The sequence below is a fragment of the Nelumbo lutea genome, chromosome 7 (assembly GCF_056320005.1).
Source record: "Nelumbo lutea isolate HS-2025 chromosome 7, American lotus-T2T, whole genome shotgun sequence".
Classification (NCBI taxonomy): domain Eukaryota; kingdom Viridiplantae; phylum Streptophyta; class Magnoliopsida; order Proteales; family Nelumbonaceae; genus Nelumbo; species Nelumbo lutea.
Window position 1 is genome coordinate 48,840,829 of NC_142690.1, and position 15,930 is coordinate 48,856,758.

The 15,930-nt window shown below is 36.8% G+C and overlaps 1 protein-coding gene across 3 annotated transcripts in view; it reads right to left on the reverse strand.

Moving 5' to 3' along the window:
• Positions 1–4,463: 4,463 nt before the first annotated feature.
• Positions 4,464–15,930, reverse strand: part of LOC148846305 (peroxisomal (S)-2-hydroxyacid oxidase GLO4-like) — a 124,247-nt gene continuing 112,780 nt past the window's right edge. For all 3 annotated transcript variants that reach the window (XM_088955001.1, XM_088955002.1, XM_088955003.1), the window contains 3 exons: positions 7,125–7,225; positions 5,493–5,597; positions 4,464–4,996 (listed from right to left, as the gene is read on the reverse strand). In XM_088955001.1, coding sequence (XP_088811127.1) covers positions 4,817–4,996; positions 5,493–5,597; positions 7,125–7,225 — 386 coding nt within the window. In that variant the 3' untranslated portion in view covers positions 4,464–4,816. The remainder of the gene's footprint in view (positions 4,997–5,492; positions 5,598–7,124; positions 7,226–15,930) is intronic.

The following is a 15,930-nucleotide window of genomic DNA, read 5'->3' on the forward strand; positions in this document are numbered from 1 at the left end:
GTGGCATCACTATCCCCCACTTTCTCCTAAATTGTTTCTATTTCCTATTTATCTCCTAAATTATCTGTAATTTCTATTTATCCTCTCCCCCACTTTGACAAATGGCACCAATATCCCCCACTTTCTTCTACATTATCTATAACTCATATTTATCCTATCCCTCACTTTTTATCTATACTAATAATTAAGCACATGTGAGAAATTTTCCTTCATATTAATTACTTGAATTTTAGATATATCATAGTTTTGATCTCCAATAATTATTGATTTGTTTTGTTAAATAACAAAACAAAAATAGATTTATACATAATTATTGGAAATATATTTATCAAAAAATAATAAATAATCACTTAAAATACAATAAATAGTAATTTTAGTATATATACATATATAATAAATATAGATTAAGATTTTAAAACTATTATTAATAAATATTATTTATTTTCTAGGATTATTAATTGATATAAGTGAAACTATTATTAATAAATATTATTTGGGAACATTTTTAATATACATATTAAACAATAATAAGTATGATAAATAGGAAATATTTTTATTAATGATGGAAATGGAATGTAAAATTTAAAACCAATTGGAAATAAAAATATTTTCCTATTTCTCTTATTAAATCCTATATTTAAGATATATTTTTCTCATCATTAAATTCTTGTAATTAAATCCATAATATTAATTTTAATAGTATAAAATAAATATTTTGAAAGTAATTTGAAAACAAAACCATCTTCTTCCCTCCTGGTGGTGGGTAAGCAATTCGACCATTTGGGGTTAAATGGATTAATAAATAATTCCACAATTAAATAATAAAAAATAAAATAAATAACTATGATATGTAAGAAATATTTTTATTAATGATTAAAATGGAATGCCAAATTCAAAATCTACCTAGAAATGAAATGATGCCATAGTCAAATATAAAATTTTTAATAATAGAAAATATAAAGAATCACAAAAAAAAAAAAAAAAAGATAAAGAAAATTTTGGGCACATATCTAATGTTATATATTTATAAAAAATAAAATATTGGGTACATGTCTAATATAATATTGTGCATTCATTATATTGAACAAAAAAAGGTTTTATACATAAGAAATAATTTTATCAATGATGGAAATGTAACACAAAATTTAATGTCAACCTAGAAATCAAACAAGAAAGAGAAAAAGAAAGACAAAACATCAGATGGTACCAAATGGAGAGCCATCGTTGTTTAACGAAGAAGATGATGAATAGTGATGTTGAATAGTAAGAGCGAAAAAATTAAAATAAGAAGAAGAAAAAGAATGAGAAAGGGAAAGAAGTCTGGTGCAGGGAGGAGGGAAATCGCTTCCGCCTCTGATGGTTTGAGCTGGAGAGATGATGGTGAACAGTGTATTCTAGAGATATGAGCAATTAGAAGCATCCAATTAAATTTATATTGATCCTAGGGGTATTTTCATAATTTTGTGAACTTCAAGGCATTTTTGTAATTTTTTGAGTAGGATCAAAACTGGTTCAAGGGGTCAAGCTAGGGGCTCTTGTTCAATGGTGTGGATTTTTGGGTAAAAAAAGGAGGGTTGAGATGGGTCTAACTGCAGAGAGTGGTTTTGTGTATGTAGGCTAGTGAGATTAGCCGAAAAAAATATTTCCAAATGGATGGGTAAATGGGTGTATTTTTTACTGAAATTTGGCAAGGTGAGGTTTTGGGACATTCTGAGTTGATTGACGGGGTCAAATTGGTCCAATCGAGCCCAGATCAGGAAGATCTAGAAAAGGGTTTAATTCAATTGATATGTGACCTCGAAATGAAATCTTAGTGTAATGAAAGGGAAAACAAAGGTGTTTTGGGCTGAAATTTTATAGGTGGGTATTTTAGGGTGTCATTGGGATCTAGTGGTAATGTCTGATTGATTGAGGGGGGTTAAGATCGTAGAAATTTGAGTTAATGAGGGGATTCGAAATTGAATCTTGGTTTGATGAAAGCGTAAACAGGAGAATCTTGGGTTGGAACTTTATGGGTAGGTGCTTTGGTGTATCCAAAGTTTAATGGTGTGTTCTGATCAGTTCAGATATTTTTATGATCAAGGGAATCTGGGTTCCAAGTGTTTAAACTGATGAGAGGGGTCAAAATGGAATCTTCATTTGATGAAATGGTGAATGGAAGAATTTTGAGTTGAAATTTGTTGGGTAGGTATTTTGGAAGGTCTTGAGTTTAATGGTGGTGTCTGATATGGGGATTAAGGTGTAAATGGGGGTTAATCAGGGGCCATTGGATTGGTATCAGATGGGTTTAATAGTGGATTAGGGTCTTTGGGGCGGAAAGTTGTAATTCTTAGGTGTTTCAGAGGGACTAGGAGGGTATAATCAGGTGTTTGGGGTAAATTTGAGGTTCAGGTGGCGAACCTAGCAAAAAATCGGGTGTTGACACTTTGGTTGCATTGGTTTGGGTCAATTTTCATTTTGGTTGGTCAATTCAAAAGATTTAAACTTATAAATTAAATTTAAATTTAAAAAATTATATTGGTATGATTAAAAAAGTGAACTAAAAAAATTAATTAGTTATATAAAAATCTTATCCTAAGGAATATGAGAATTTCCCACTTTACCGTATTAATTTGGGAAATTGTTGGACCAAAGCCAATTGAAAATACTATAAACCGACCAACTTGGGTCAAGTTGGTCAATTTCATTGATTTAATGAACAACCCTAGCTGAAATTAATTATTGTTATTTTTGTATTATAAAAAAATTATTAAAAGTAGTATATAAAATATAATTATTAATTATTTAAAAAGTTAAAATATAAAAAATTTGTATACTCTTTATGTGTTTTTATTATTTAGCATTTGCTTAACAAAGCAAAAGTCCCTCCTAGTATATCTATATATATATATATATATATATATATATATATATATATATATATATATATAGGACTTTTTAACTCTTAAAATAAATAAATTGAAAACAATCCCAATACTGATCCAAAGGAGGAAGGGCCAAATCTTGTGACAAACTAACACTCATCAATAATATGACCTTAATAGATTTGCAAGATCTTGGTCAGGTAGAAAGCTTGATGACTTATCTAATGGCATTAAAATCGTGTAAAATGGACTACATTAGTTGAAGCTCAAGCTTTTCTAGAAAGTATCAAATTTGCTTCAGAATTAGGTGTAGATGAGTTGCTTATTGATGAGGATGGGCAAAGGTTGTTCATTTCATGTTGAGGTTTCTTGGCAGCAAGGTTTTAAAAACTGACCCGAAAATGGAACTATTCTGGCCACCGGTTTCCGGGTCAGTGGTTTGACCATCTGGGTCAAATGGTTCAAGCGGTTTGAGCATCTTACCCATTAGATTGGAATATTAGGGTAAGATGCATAGTATATAAGAGAAAATAAGGGTTGAAACTTGAAGGAAAACTGTCAGCTGAACTGAAAGAGTTTAGAAGAAGAAGAAGAAGAAGAGGGGGAGGACTTGCAGGCTTGTAGCGGCGACGGAGTTCCAGTCTCAGATATGAGATTTCTCAATCTCATAAATTTCTCAGATCTGAGAAGATTTATCAGATCTGAGATCTAAGCAGCAAACTGTTCTCCGGGTCGAATGGTTTACCGGTCAAACCATCCTGGTCAACGGTTTATTGACTAATCCAACAGTTTTTGACCAAATGCCGGGTTTGGGGTAAAATGGAATTGGTTGCCAGAACGGTCCGATCGTCCGGGTCAACAATGGTTCGAAAACATTGCTTGGCAGTTACATTATGCACTACCGAATGCAAGAGACTTTTGCAGAGCTTTTCTTCTCATTCTATCTCCGTTCATCGTACAAGTAACATGATTGTTCATATAATTGCAAATAAGGCTTGTTATTAGAACAGAACTTGCACTTGGTCTATGCCCCCAGATTTCCTTGTACCTGTTCTGTCAAAAGATGCTTCTCATTGAATTAGCCAATGGCTTTTCTTAAAAAGAAAATAGAAGAAAAATAGACTGAAACGAAAATGACGTATTGTGCCTTCATCTTTACAAAATTTCAAAAAATTCTATAAAAAAATAAAACTAAATTGATCTTTTAAAATGACTAACCCTACTAATACAGTAATAAACTGGAAAATAAATTTGAAAAGACTAAAAAGTTGTAGTGTTTTACAATTCAAAACACCATGAAACCTTATTCTGGAGTCATGGTCTGCTGGGATGGTTGCTTCTAGGACATATCTGGATGGCCATAAAATGAACTTATTTTTCAAGGTACCCCATTTAATCCCACTCAGATCATACATCATACTGAAATTTCATGCACACTTAAACCTTATTCTGGGCTTCCATTAACCGCAGTGCCACAGGGATATCTGTGGAACCTACAGTTGCTGGTAAAAACCTCCTTATGGAGCAATTAAAATCAATGTCTCTCTCATATACAATGGGTCAGTTTGATCTCATGTATAAATTAAATGACACTGATCAGATAGCAATCACCATTTGTTCTATTATACATCCTGGACATTAAGTATTGTGGAGTTGAAAGAGAGCAGAATGAGTGGTTACAATAAGTCTTCCATTTGAGCCCAACCTCTTTTCAATAAGCTCCTCACAATACAAAATCAATATATTCCAGTTTCATTCAAGAATTCAAGAACAGAAATCTAGTAATCTAGTCAATTAAGCAACACAAAAATGTTGATCTGATGGCGGATCTGAGCAAATGGATTCTTTTCTTTCCAATAAGCTCAGACACTCTGTGGTGAAACAAGCAAATGACCTGGATATATTCTCCCCCTATTACTAATGTTTTTGGTAAATTCATCCTATCACCAATGTTATAGCAATGACTTCAATCTTTCATGCTGTGTCTGTATGTGGCTCCGAGTAATTTCCTTGGTAGAGCAGCACCCAGACAGGGCCATGGTCAGCTCAAGCTCATCCCGCAGCATTTCTATGACATGTCTTATACCATGTTCTCCCTTGACTGCTAGCCCATAGAGCACAGGCCTCCCCACCTATGAGAAGGTAAATATAGACAAAATCATAAAACTAATACGGAACAAATTGGCTACATTACTAATTGTAACAAAATGGGGTATCACATAATGGAATACCCAAATAATAAAAAGACCAACAGAAATGTATAATTATAGATGTAATTTTATAGTATTATTTAGGAGTATTTCATGATGATGGACATTCATACTGTCCACACACTGAAGCCATGCATTGATACTGATTGTTCAATTGGTCAGCCCATATTGCCATATCTTCAGAGATGGTACCAGTTCCCCCTTGTTTTTGTGGAAAAGTCACTGTAGAAAAATCTTTATTACTATGGAGCATATAAGAAAAAGGTGATATTGACTTTCTTCAAGATTAGATGTATTTGCTATCTCGTTTTAGCAAGGAAACTGAGGAATACCAGCATCCAAGTACTGTAAAGCTAGATATCCAACATTCAATTATTTGCAAACACAAAGCTAAGATTGAGGCTAAAAAAAGACTTACAAGAACAGCTTGGGCACCGAGAGCAATAGCTTTGAAAACATCTGTTCCACGGCGTATTCCTCCATCAAAGAGAACAGGAACTTTATTCCCAACAGATTTAACCACCTGTGACCCCAGCAACCATCCCAAAAAGGGAAAACAAGAGATATTGCTTTAGTCTTTGTCAAGTGGATAGTACATTTATTGATGGTATTTTGGTCATTATAATAAAAAAGAATGGGGTACCTATAGAAGAGTTTTTGTATAACTTATTATAATACAAATACCAATGACTAGGGCATGGAATCCATGATAGATTAAACCGTTTTTCTCTGAACCTTTCTTCTCTCTTCTTCTTTTCAAATTTTCACATAATTTTTATTCAATCAATTGCATTCAAATATCAGGTAAGCTTGGTACCAGAGTATTGTTGCTTGTGCTATTCCCAAGATATTGCTGACATCATTGTCCATACAAATGATGTCAACATCCATACATGGTCAACCTGCAGTCCGTCAAAAGAAAACACTAGATGCTTGGAAGTATTTTTTTTCAAAGAAATTATCCATCTGCAGTGGATTGTGATAGAATCTTATGGCACCTTTTCTGGTGATAATCTTATCTCTTGAAAGTCCAAGAAATAGTCTGTTCTTGATCGTTTTAGTGCAGGAGCAAAACATAGAGCTATGGACCACAATGTTTCTGAGTTACACTAGTTGAAGATTCTCTCACATGAGATAGGAGTTCGAATTTGGAAGTCTTAGGAAGTTATATTGTGATAACCAAGATAAAATAAACATTGCTCACAATCCTGTGCAGTATGATTGGACTAAACACATTGAAGTTGATATACACTAACAAGAACGTATTGCTAGTGGTGAGGCTTGTTTAACATTTGTAAAATATAGAAACCTACTGGATGATTATCTCATTAAAAAGTTCCTAAGATGAATCCTGAAGATAATCTTTGCGGGATGGGCATGTATAACAGCTATGCTTATCCTGAGGGGAAGTGTTAGCAAAGGAAGGGCTTTTTAGTCTTTGTACTTGGGATACCTAGTAGCCACCTGATTAAGGGCATCATTGTAGGTTTATCGTATCACATAAAAGATAATGGTAGAGGGCATTGAATCAAGACAAAACAACCCTATTCTACTATTTTCTCTCCTCTATTTCTCTTCCTCTTTTCTTTCCTTTTCCTTTTTGTTTGCAATTTTCTGTTACTAGAAAACTTCTACATATTTTTTGTTTCAAAAGGCAGTTAGTGATCCCTTTTGGAAAGTAACATTGATAGGAAGAATAACAATTACAAGACTTTGACAAGAGAACAACACATAAGCATTTTTTTTTTAAAGTTTGATAAAGCATTTAATGGCATAAAGTTAAAATACAGTTTTCATCTTATAATTTATTCATTTTATTATTAGTTTACTACATATGCTGTAATATTGGAACAAAAAGTAAGCTTTTACTACTTTAAGTACCAGTTTAATCAATCGGCATCTGTCAAATCCAGGAAATATGCCACATTGGTCACACACATGCCAAAAGGCCAAGAAAATAGCTATATGGTGGTGAAACTGAGCATGCCATTAGAGTAAGTGAGGTTTTGCTTAATTCTAATTATTCTCATCTAAGGAAACAAAGCATCACCTCTTCTAGAGCAAAGATGGTGGCTGGTACATAGTCAAGCTGGCGTGCTCCATGGTTAGATACAATGATCCCATCAACTCCTACTTCCACAGCTTTTATAGCTATAAATGGTTCAATAAAGTCATTAAAAAAGCCCATTCAACTTCAGGAAAAATACAAAAAAATCCTTTTCCATACTAAAATCTCAAAATTTTCATCAACCACTTTTTAATATGACTGGAAATGAGAAGCTACTTGTATTTTATAATTTAAAAGAATAACGAGAAGAAACAGAAAAAAGTGAAAGACAAACAAATCAAAGGCTATAAATGATCAAATAAGCTTATTTTCTAGGGAAAGATGAAAGTTCAAACAAGAAGATAAACATAAGCATGGATTAACTAATGAGGATGACTTCCATGGTTGTTTCCTCTCCTAGATGATTATTATCACTATCTAGGGAAAGATGAAGATGATGATGATGATTAGAAACTCTGCTAGTGTGAGCTTGTCTTACATTGCTGATCCCAAGCCTGGAGAAAGGAGGGGTGTGCCAAGTTGGGCAGCCAGCACTAAACTTTTGCTTAAGGTAAAGTTAAGTGATCAAAGGTATGCTAGGGTGGTCCGGGAAGTGACCCACCACAACAATGCTAGGTTGTGGCATTAAATACAAAAGGGTTCCATAGCCTTTTGGATGGGGACGGGTAAAGAAGTTAGTTCAAGAAACTCAACTTCGTTTAGGCACTTGGAATATAGGAACTAACATGAAAGATCATGGAATTAGTAAACGCATTGAAGAGGACAAGGATTAATATTGCATGCTTGCGGGAAACTAAATAAAGGAAAAGAAAGGGTTAAAGAAATTAAATATTTGGTGATAGAATAAGACTTATTTTAAGGAGGAAATCACTAACACAATTAGTGCTTATACATCTTAGGTGGGTTTAGATGAAAATGTTAAAAGAATGGGAAAACTTAGAAAGGCTAATCCAAGAAATTCCAAGTGAAGGAAAGATTTTTAGAGGAAATCTAAATGGGTATGTGGGATGTTAGAGTCGACAGTACAAGGGTATTTTGGCCTTCCTGGGATTGCCGCCATATCAGATTTTTTTTTGAATATCTCCTAAACAGATTGGAAGTTTGTTAAGGGGCCAAAAAGGAGTGGTCATTTTTTGTTCTTGGAGGTAAATATGCCTCCAGTTTCTGTGGTGGTGATCGTTATGGTGGTGTACTAAATACCCTCTATTCGATGGCACGAAGAGGGCTGACTGTGAACAGGTGTGAACAGAAATTCCTATTCAGCTAGTAGTGGACTGCGGCTGCTTCCTTTTGGTCTGGATTTCATTCATGTGGCAGTGTGGTTTGGTAGGTATGCATATGAACCTCTTTTCCTTCTGTTTATGCCTGGATATGTGAGCTGAAAGTAGGGTTTTCGAATGCTGCATTCATGACAGTAGCAGTGTGGTCATAAATATATTTTATTGAGTAGTGTGTGGTGTGGTGCTGAATAGTAGAAGGTGATTACTTTGTTTATAATAGTGATTTCTTTGTGAAGTGAGGTGAATTGGTTAGGATGGCGTCAATTGGAGATGGTAGTGACAATAAGGCAGGTGTTATGATTTCTCCCGATTACTTAAATGTTCAAATGACCTCTATTAAGTTGAATGGTGAGAACTATGTGCCATGGGCCAAATCTGTGGAGGTGTTTTTAAAAGCCAAGAAAAAAGTAAAACATGTGAAAGAGGAGAAACCCCCCTTTGATTCTCTAGGGTTTAGTGATTGGGAACAGAAGGTTGCACAGATTATGACATGGTTGTGGAATAGCATGGAACCTAAAATTAGTATGAATTTTATGATCCTAGATACGGCCAAGGAAATTTGGGACCATGCTAAGAAACTTTATTCCAGCCAAGATAATACCACTAGTGTATATCAGCCTTACCAAGAGTACTTTAATCTGAAGCAAGGTAATCAACGCTTGGAGGAATACTATGCAAACATGAGAAATCTCCGTAATGAGATTAATGTATATCATCCTCTAACACCAGATGTTCAAGTTCAGCAACAACAGCGAGAGCAACTTGATGTGACAAGGTTTCTAGTGGGTCTAAAGGCTGAATATGAACCTGTTCGAGCACAAGTACTGGGAGGGTCTTCTATCCCCTCTCTTGGAGAAGTGTTTGCTTGTCTTCAGAGGATTTCTATTGATTCTATAGAGTCTTCTCTCTCGGACAGATCTAGTTTTGTGGTGACTAGAGGGGGAGGTCGTGGAACTAGAGGGGGTGGAACTGGCGGCCGTGGGTTTCCAGGAAACTGAGGTGGTCCTATGTTTAATCGTTTTAGTGGCCGCAGTGGAGGCCAAGAGTTAGGGGAGGTCGTGGTAGAGGAAGAAGTAATGGAACTAGGAAATGCACATACTGTGGATTAGAGGGACATACCATTAATTTTTGCTATGATTTACATGGTCCACCCAACACTCCATGCTGTGACTACTGGCAGTGGTACAGTTAGTGAAAACTAGCAGACTGTTTAGACCCCCTGCACATCTACTGGTGATTCTGGGAGGAAATGGTGAGTGTACCACATGAGGTATATGAGAAGTTCCTTCAGACATCCTCTCAGCAGAATACAACTACTCTTGCCCATTCAAGTATGGCTTGTTTGGCTTCCAAACCCTCACACTAGATCATTGACTTTGGAGCCTTGGATCATATGTCTAGGACTCCAAATGTGTTTTCTTCACTTTCACAGTCTTCTACATCCCAAACAATTACCCTTGCTAACGGTTCTACCTCTACCATTTATGGTGTTGGTGATGTTGATCTCACCTCCTTATCTTTATCCTCTGTTTTATATGTACCCAAATTCCTTTTTAACCTTATGTCTGTTAGTAGATTAACCAAGTCACTTAATTGTTCTATAACCTTTTATCCCTCTTCTTGTGTGTTTCAAGATCTCAAGACGGGGATGAAGATTGGTGGAGGGCATGAGACAAGTGGATTGTATTACTTTGATGGTGGTGGCCTAGTAGTAGCCTTTTAGTCATCTCTTATTCCTCTCCAGTGACACCGCAAACTTGGTCACTAATCTCTCCAAGGCTTTAAAGTTGTTGGTTCCGTCCTTAAGTCATTTTCCATCATTGGATTGTGAGTCATGTTAGCTTGGGAAACACCATAGAGTCTCTTTTAATCCAAAAGTTGATAGTTGTGTCTTGAGTCCTTTTTCTTTAGTTCATTCAGATGTTTGGGGTCCAAATAAAGTAGTGTCATACAATGGTTATAAGTATTTTGTAATTTTTGTTGATGACTTTTCAAGGATGACATGGCTCTATCTTATGAAAGATCGAAGTGAATTGTTCTATATTTTTCAAAAATTTTATGCTGAAATACGTACTCAATTTGGTGTTCGTGTTAAAATTCTCCGCTCAAATAATGCAAAAGAATACACCTCACACCATTTCAGGAATAACTAGAGCATCATGGGATAATTCATCAAACTTCTTGCTCTTATACCCCACAACAGAATGAAGTTGTTGAATGGAAAAATCGATACTTACTTGAAATCACTCGGTCCATTATGCTTGATATGAATGTTTCAAAGCGTCTTTGGAGTAATGCTGTCCTGACATCATGTTTCCTCATCAATTGGATGCCCATGTCCATCCTCAGAAGTCAATCACCTTTCTCAGTCTTGTTCCCTACTCTTTCTCCATTCTCTCTTACTCCTAGAGTCTTTGGTTGTGTTCGCTTTGTTCAAAATTTAGGACCTGGTTTAGACAAGTTAGATGCACATGCTACCAAATGCAGTTTCCTTGGATATTCCAGGACCCAAAAAGGGTATAAGTGTTATAATCCTAGCTCCCATCGGTCTTTTGTGTGTTCGGATGTTACTTTCTTTGAGTCAGTCCCATTTTTCTCGAGTACTGAGGCTCCTTCTCTTGCTCCTGTGGTTCCACTTCCTGTTCCAGTTGAAGACCCCCTTCTCGTGGTTCCTGTTCCGATTGCGGATCCCCTTCCCGTGGTTCTTGTTCCATCCCCACCATCTCTAGTGTAGGTTACTACTGAGAGGCCACCAATCAAAAAAGTGTATACTCGCAGAAGAGCACTAGCCCCTCCTCCAGTTCAGTCCTCGTTGACAGATCCTGTAGCTGCACCTCCTCCTTTTGACCTTGATCTTCCTATTGCTTTGCGGAAAGGTAAACGTAGTTGCACATCTCATCCTATTTCTCATTATGTTTCAGTTGCTTACCTTTCTGCTTCCCATCGTCATTTTACATCTTTACTTTCCTCTATTTCCACTCTCAAGATTGTCTAGGAAGTCGTTATCTCTCTAGGGTGGCGACAAGCAATGGAAGAGGAATTGTTTGCTTTACAACACAATCACGCGTGGAACTTACTACTCTCCCTCCTGATAAGGATGTTGTTGGGTGTAAGTGGATCTACACAGTGAAGTATCTTCCGGATGGTAGTGTGGAACGATTAAAGGCCAGGTTAGTGGCCAAGGGCTATTCTCTCTTGTGTCTAAAATTGGCTCAGTTTGAATATTAATTTCATTAGTAGCAATGTGTGATTGGCCTCTCTTGCGACCAGACATCAAGAATGCCTTCCTGCATGGTGATCTGATTGAGGAAGTATATATGGAGCAACCCCTAGGATTTGTTGCTCAAGGGGAGGATGGTAAAGTTTGTAAACTTAAAAAGGCAATCTATGGGCTAAAACAATCTCCATGTGCGTGGTTTGGTAGATTCAATGAAGTAGTGAAGAACTTTGGGATGAAATAGTGTCAAGTAGATCATTTTTTGTTTAACCGTGACTCAAAAGATGGTAAAATCTTACTAGTGGTGTATGTGGATGATATTGTCATAACTGGTAGTGATGGAAATGGGATTGACAGATTGAAAAACTTCCTATAGAATCACTTCCACACGAAGGATCTTGGTAAGTTGAAATACTTCATGAGAATAGAAGTTGCAAGGTCAAGGCATGGAATTAACTTGTGTCAAAGGAAATATGTCCTTGACCTATTTGAAGAAACAGGGCTGTTAGGTGCCAAACCAGTCGAAACACCTATAGAACCGAATGCTAAGTTGAGTATTGATGTAGGTGAAGAGTTTGATGATCCTGGAAGGTATAGAAGGTTGGTGGGAAAATTGAACTATCTGACTATCACACGGCCAGATATATCATTGTTGTAAGTATAGTGAGTCAGTTTATGCAACACCCTTGGGTTTCACATTGGGAAGCAGTTCTAAGGATAGTTAGGTATTTGAAGGGTGCTCCAGGTTGTGGTCTGTTATACAAAAGTGGAGGAACTCTTGAGATAGAAGGGTATACAGATGCTGATTAGGCTAGTTTTGTATCAGACAGAAGGTCAACTATAGGATATTGTACATTCCTTGGTGGCAATCTGGTAACTTGGAAGAGCAAGAAACAAATAGTGGTGGCAAGGAGCAGTGCAGAAGCTGAGTACAGGGCTATGGCTCATACTACATGTGAACTAGTATGGCTGAAGAATTTGTTATAAGAGATGGGGTCCTCAGTTGACAGATTCATGAGGTTATACTATGATAATCAAGCTGCTGTACACATTTCTTCTAATCCAATCTTCCATGAGAGAACAAAGCATATTGAAGTTGATTGCCACTTTGTAAGAGAAAAAGTGATCGATGAAGTGATAACTACAGCTCATGTGAGTTAAACCAATGGGCAAATCTATTTACAAAGGGGCTGTCTCAGGGTAGAGTAGATTACATATGTGACAAGTTGGGACTTTATGACATATATTCTCCAACTTGAGGGGGAGTGTTAGAGTTGACAGTACAAGGGTATTTTGGTCTTTTGTCTATCTAATTGAGAGTGAATAGTTTGTTTTATTTAAGTTTAAGTTATGTGTCCCATCCTTAATGAAGGACAATTCTATCTTTTGTAATTCAGCATTATACATTGTAATGAGGGACAATTCTTCTTCTTACGTTGAACTTGAACTGAATAGGATTAATCTACTTATTCACATGGGAAAAGAAATGCAAGTTATGTTATAGTGCATGGAGGGTTTGAGTTCGAGGAGAGGAATCAAACAAGAGATACAATTTTATAATTCAAATTCTTATGGCATGATTGGTATAAAATATTTTAAAAATGATGAAGATTTAAAAGTGGATTAAACTTAGGTCAAATAGATTTTTTTCTTAGTAGGAGAACAGAAGAATGATATAGAAAACAACAAGGTTATTATAGAGGAAAACTTAACAACACAACATAGACTAATGGTTGTAGAAGTGCATGTTAAAAAATAAATTATAAAGTGGAAAATATGTGTACAAGAATTAGGCAAGAAAATCTAAAAGGAGAAAAACTAGTGCAATTTAGAGACATACTAACAATAGAAGGAAAATGGAATTTAGATGAAGAAACTAATGATATGTGGCTCGAAATAGCCAACTATATAAAAAAGTAGGAAAATACATTTAGGAGAATATAAAGGAAAATGACAATGATAAAGAAACTTGGTGGTGGAATGAAGATGATAAAAGTATAACCAAAATACAACAAGTATTTTATAAAAATTGGCAAAGGACAAAATGTAAAAAACTTAGAAAAATATAAAATCATAAAAAAGGTGTTAGTGAAGGGGTATTTCGGTCTTTGTACCTGTTAAGAATGCTGAGGTGTACTATTTCGAGTGCCTCTTACTTAAATAAGGGCACTCATGTCTTTTCCAAATATATTAATATTATAATTACAGGTCTGGCCAAAACAAGGGTTAACTTTCCTAATTCGAACCAGACCTTTTCTCTCCTTCTTCCTCTTTCTTCCTTCTTCTTTCCTCTCTTCCTTCTTGCTGTTTACTTTACTTTTCAGCTAATAAACAAAACAGACTTCTAGGGCAGGCCGAACTTCAACATGGTATCAGAGCATCATTAAACAAATCAGGCCTGCTAGAATTCTGTTTTCTGCGCATTCGAACTAGGGTTTCCCTTGGATTTCTCAGCCATTGGTTGGAGACTGGGAAAAGGGCTGAAAAGGAGTGATCGCCCTCTTCCCTTGGAGGTTTCTATTCCTCCGGTTGTGTTGTTGGTGATTGGTTGCTGTGGTTTCTAAACCCTCCCCTAATTAATGTAGGGCTGGTACGTGTGGTGCAGTGGTGTTTCATTCCTTCGTGTGGTTGGCCTTAAGGTAATGAGGTGAGTTTTTTTTTATGCATAGTTTCTGTTATGGAACACATGAGAAGGTGTGGTACAGATCGTATGATGGATTTTCAGATTGCAGTATGATAGGGTTTATGCTGGTTTGTGTGTGATTCGAAGGGAAGTAGTGTTTACTTAATGGTGAAACTTCCGGTAGTTGTGGAGTAGGGTTTGTGGTGTTACAAGTGTGGCTTTAGCCTTTATTATTGCTGAAATCAGTGTGTAGATTTCGGTAAAGTGTCTGTGTGCAGTGTGCAGTGTGTAGTGCTCGGGATTCAGTGATAAGGGAATTCGACAATGGCAGATAACAGTGATAGTAAACCTAGTGTGATGATATCTACCGACTACCTGGATTGTCCAAATTACCTCCATTAAACTGAATGGAGAGAATTATGTCCCTTGGGCCAAGTCTGTAGAGGTTTTTCTGAAGGCGAAGAAGAAGGTAAAACACATAAGAGATGAGAAACCCCCCACTAATTCTCAAGAGTACGAAGACTGGGAACAGGAAGATGCACAGATCATCACATGGTTGTGGAACAGTATGGAACCCAGAATTAGTGTGAACTTCATGTTTCTTGACACAGCCAAAGAGGTGTGGGATCATGCTAAGAAATTGTATTCAGGTCAGGATAATACAACTAGGGTATATCAATTGTATCAGGAATACTTTAATCTGCAACAGGGAAATTAGAGCCTTGAGGAGTATTATGCTAGTATAAGAAATATCCGTAATGAGTTAAATGTCTATCATCCTCTCACTTCTGATGTCAAAGTTCAACAACAACAGAGAGAGTAGCTTGATGTGACTCAGTTTCTGGTGGGGCTGAAGTCTGAGTATGAACCAGTACGAGCCCAGATACTAGGAGGATCTGCCCTTCCATCTTTAGAGGAGGTGTTTGCTCGTCTTTGGAGGACTTCCATTGGATCTATGGAAAACTCTAATATCTCAGATAAATTAGCATTTGCAGTGTCAAGAGGTCGAGGCGGCAGAAGTGGAGCTCGAGGAGCCCAGCCTGGCCGTGGTGGCAGTAGTGGTCCGGTGTATGGCCGGAGTGGTAGTGTTGGATCTACACATATCCGTGGTGGTGGTCGTACTGGAGGCAGAGATTTAGGGGGAGCTCGTGGTAGAGGACGTGGCTCGGGTCCATGCAGGTGTACTCATTGTGGTTTGGATGGACATACTATTAACTACTGCTATGACTTACATGGTTCACCCTCGACGTGGGCCAACCATGCCATGACTAGTGACACCAGTTCTAGCTTTAGACAGGAGAACCAGTCAGCTAACCATATGCCTTCTACCTCTTCAGATGGTCCAAGCAAGGAGATGGTGAGTGTTCCTTGTGATGAGTGTGAAAGGATTGTTCAATCCATGTCGCAACAGAACACAACTACCTTTGCACACTCAGGTATGGCTTGTTTGGCATCCACACCCAACCCCTGGATTATTGACTCTGGAGCCTCCGATCACATGACGGGAACTCTAGGTGTGTTTTCATCTCTCACTCATTGCTCAACATCACAATCTGTTACCCTTGCTAATGGCTCCACATCATCTATCTGTGGTGTTGGTAATGTTGACCTAGACCCTGTATCCCTATCCTCTGTTTTATATGTACCTAAGCTTCCATTTAATCTTAT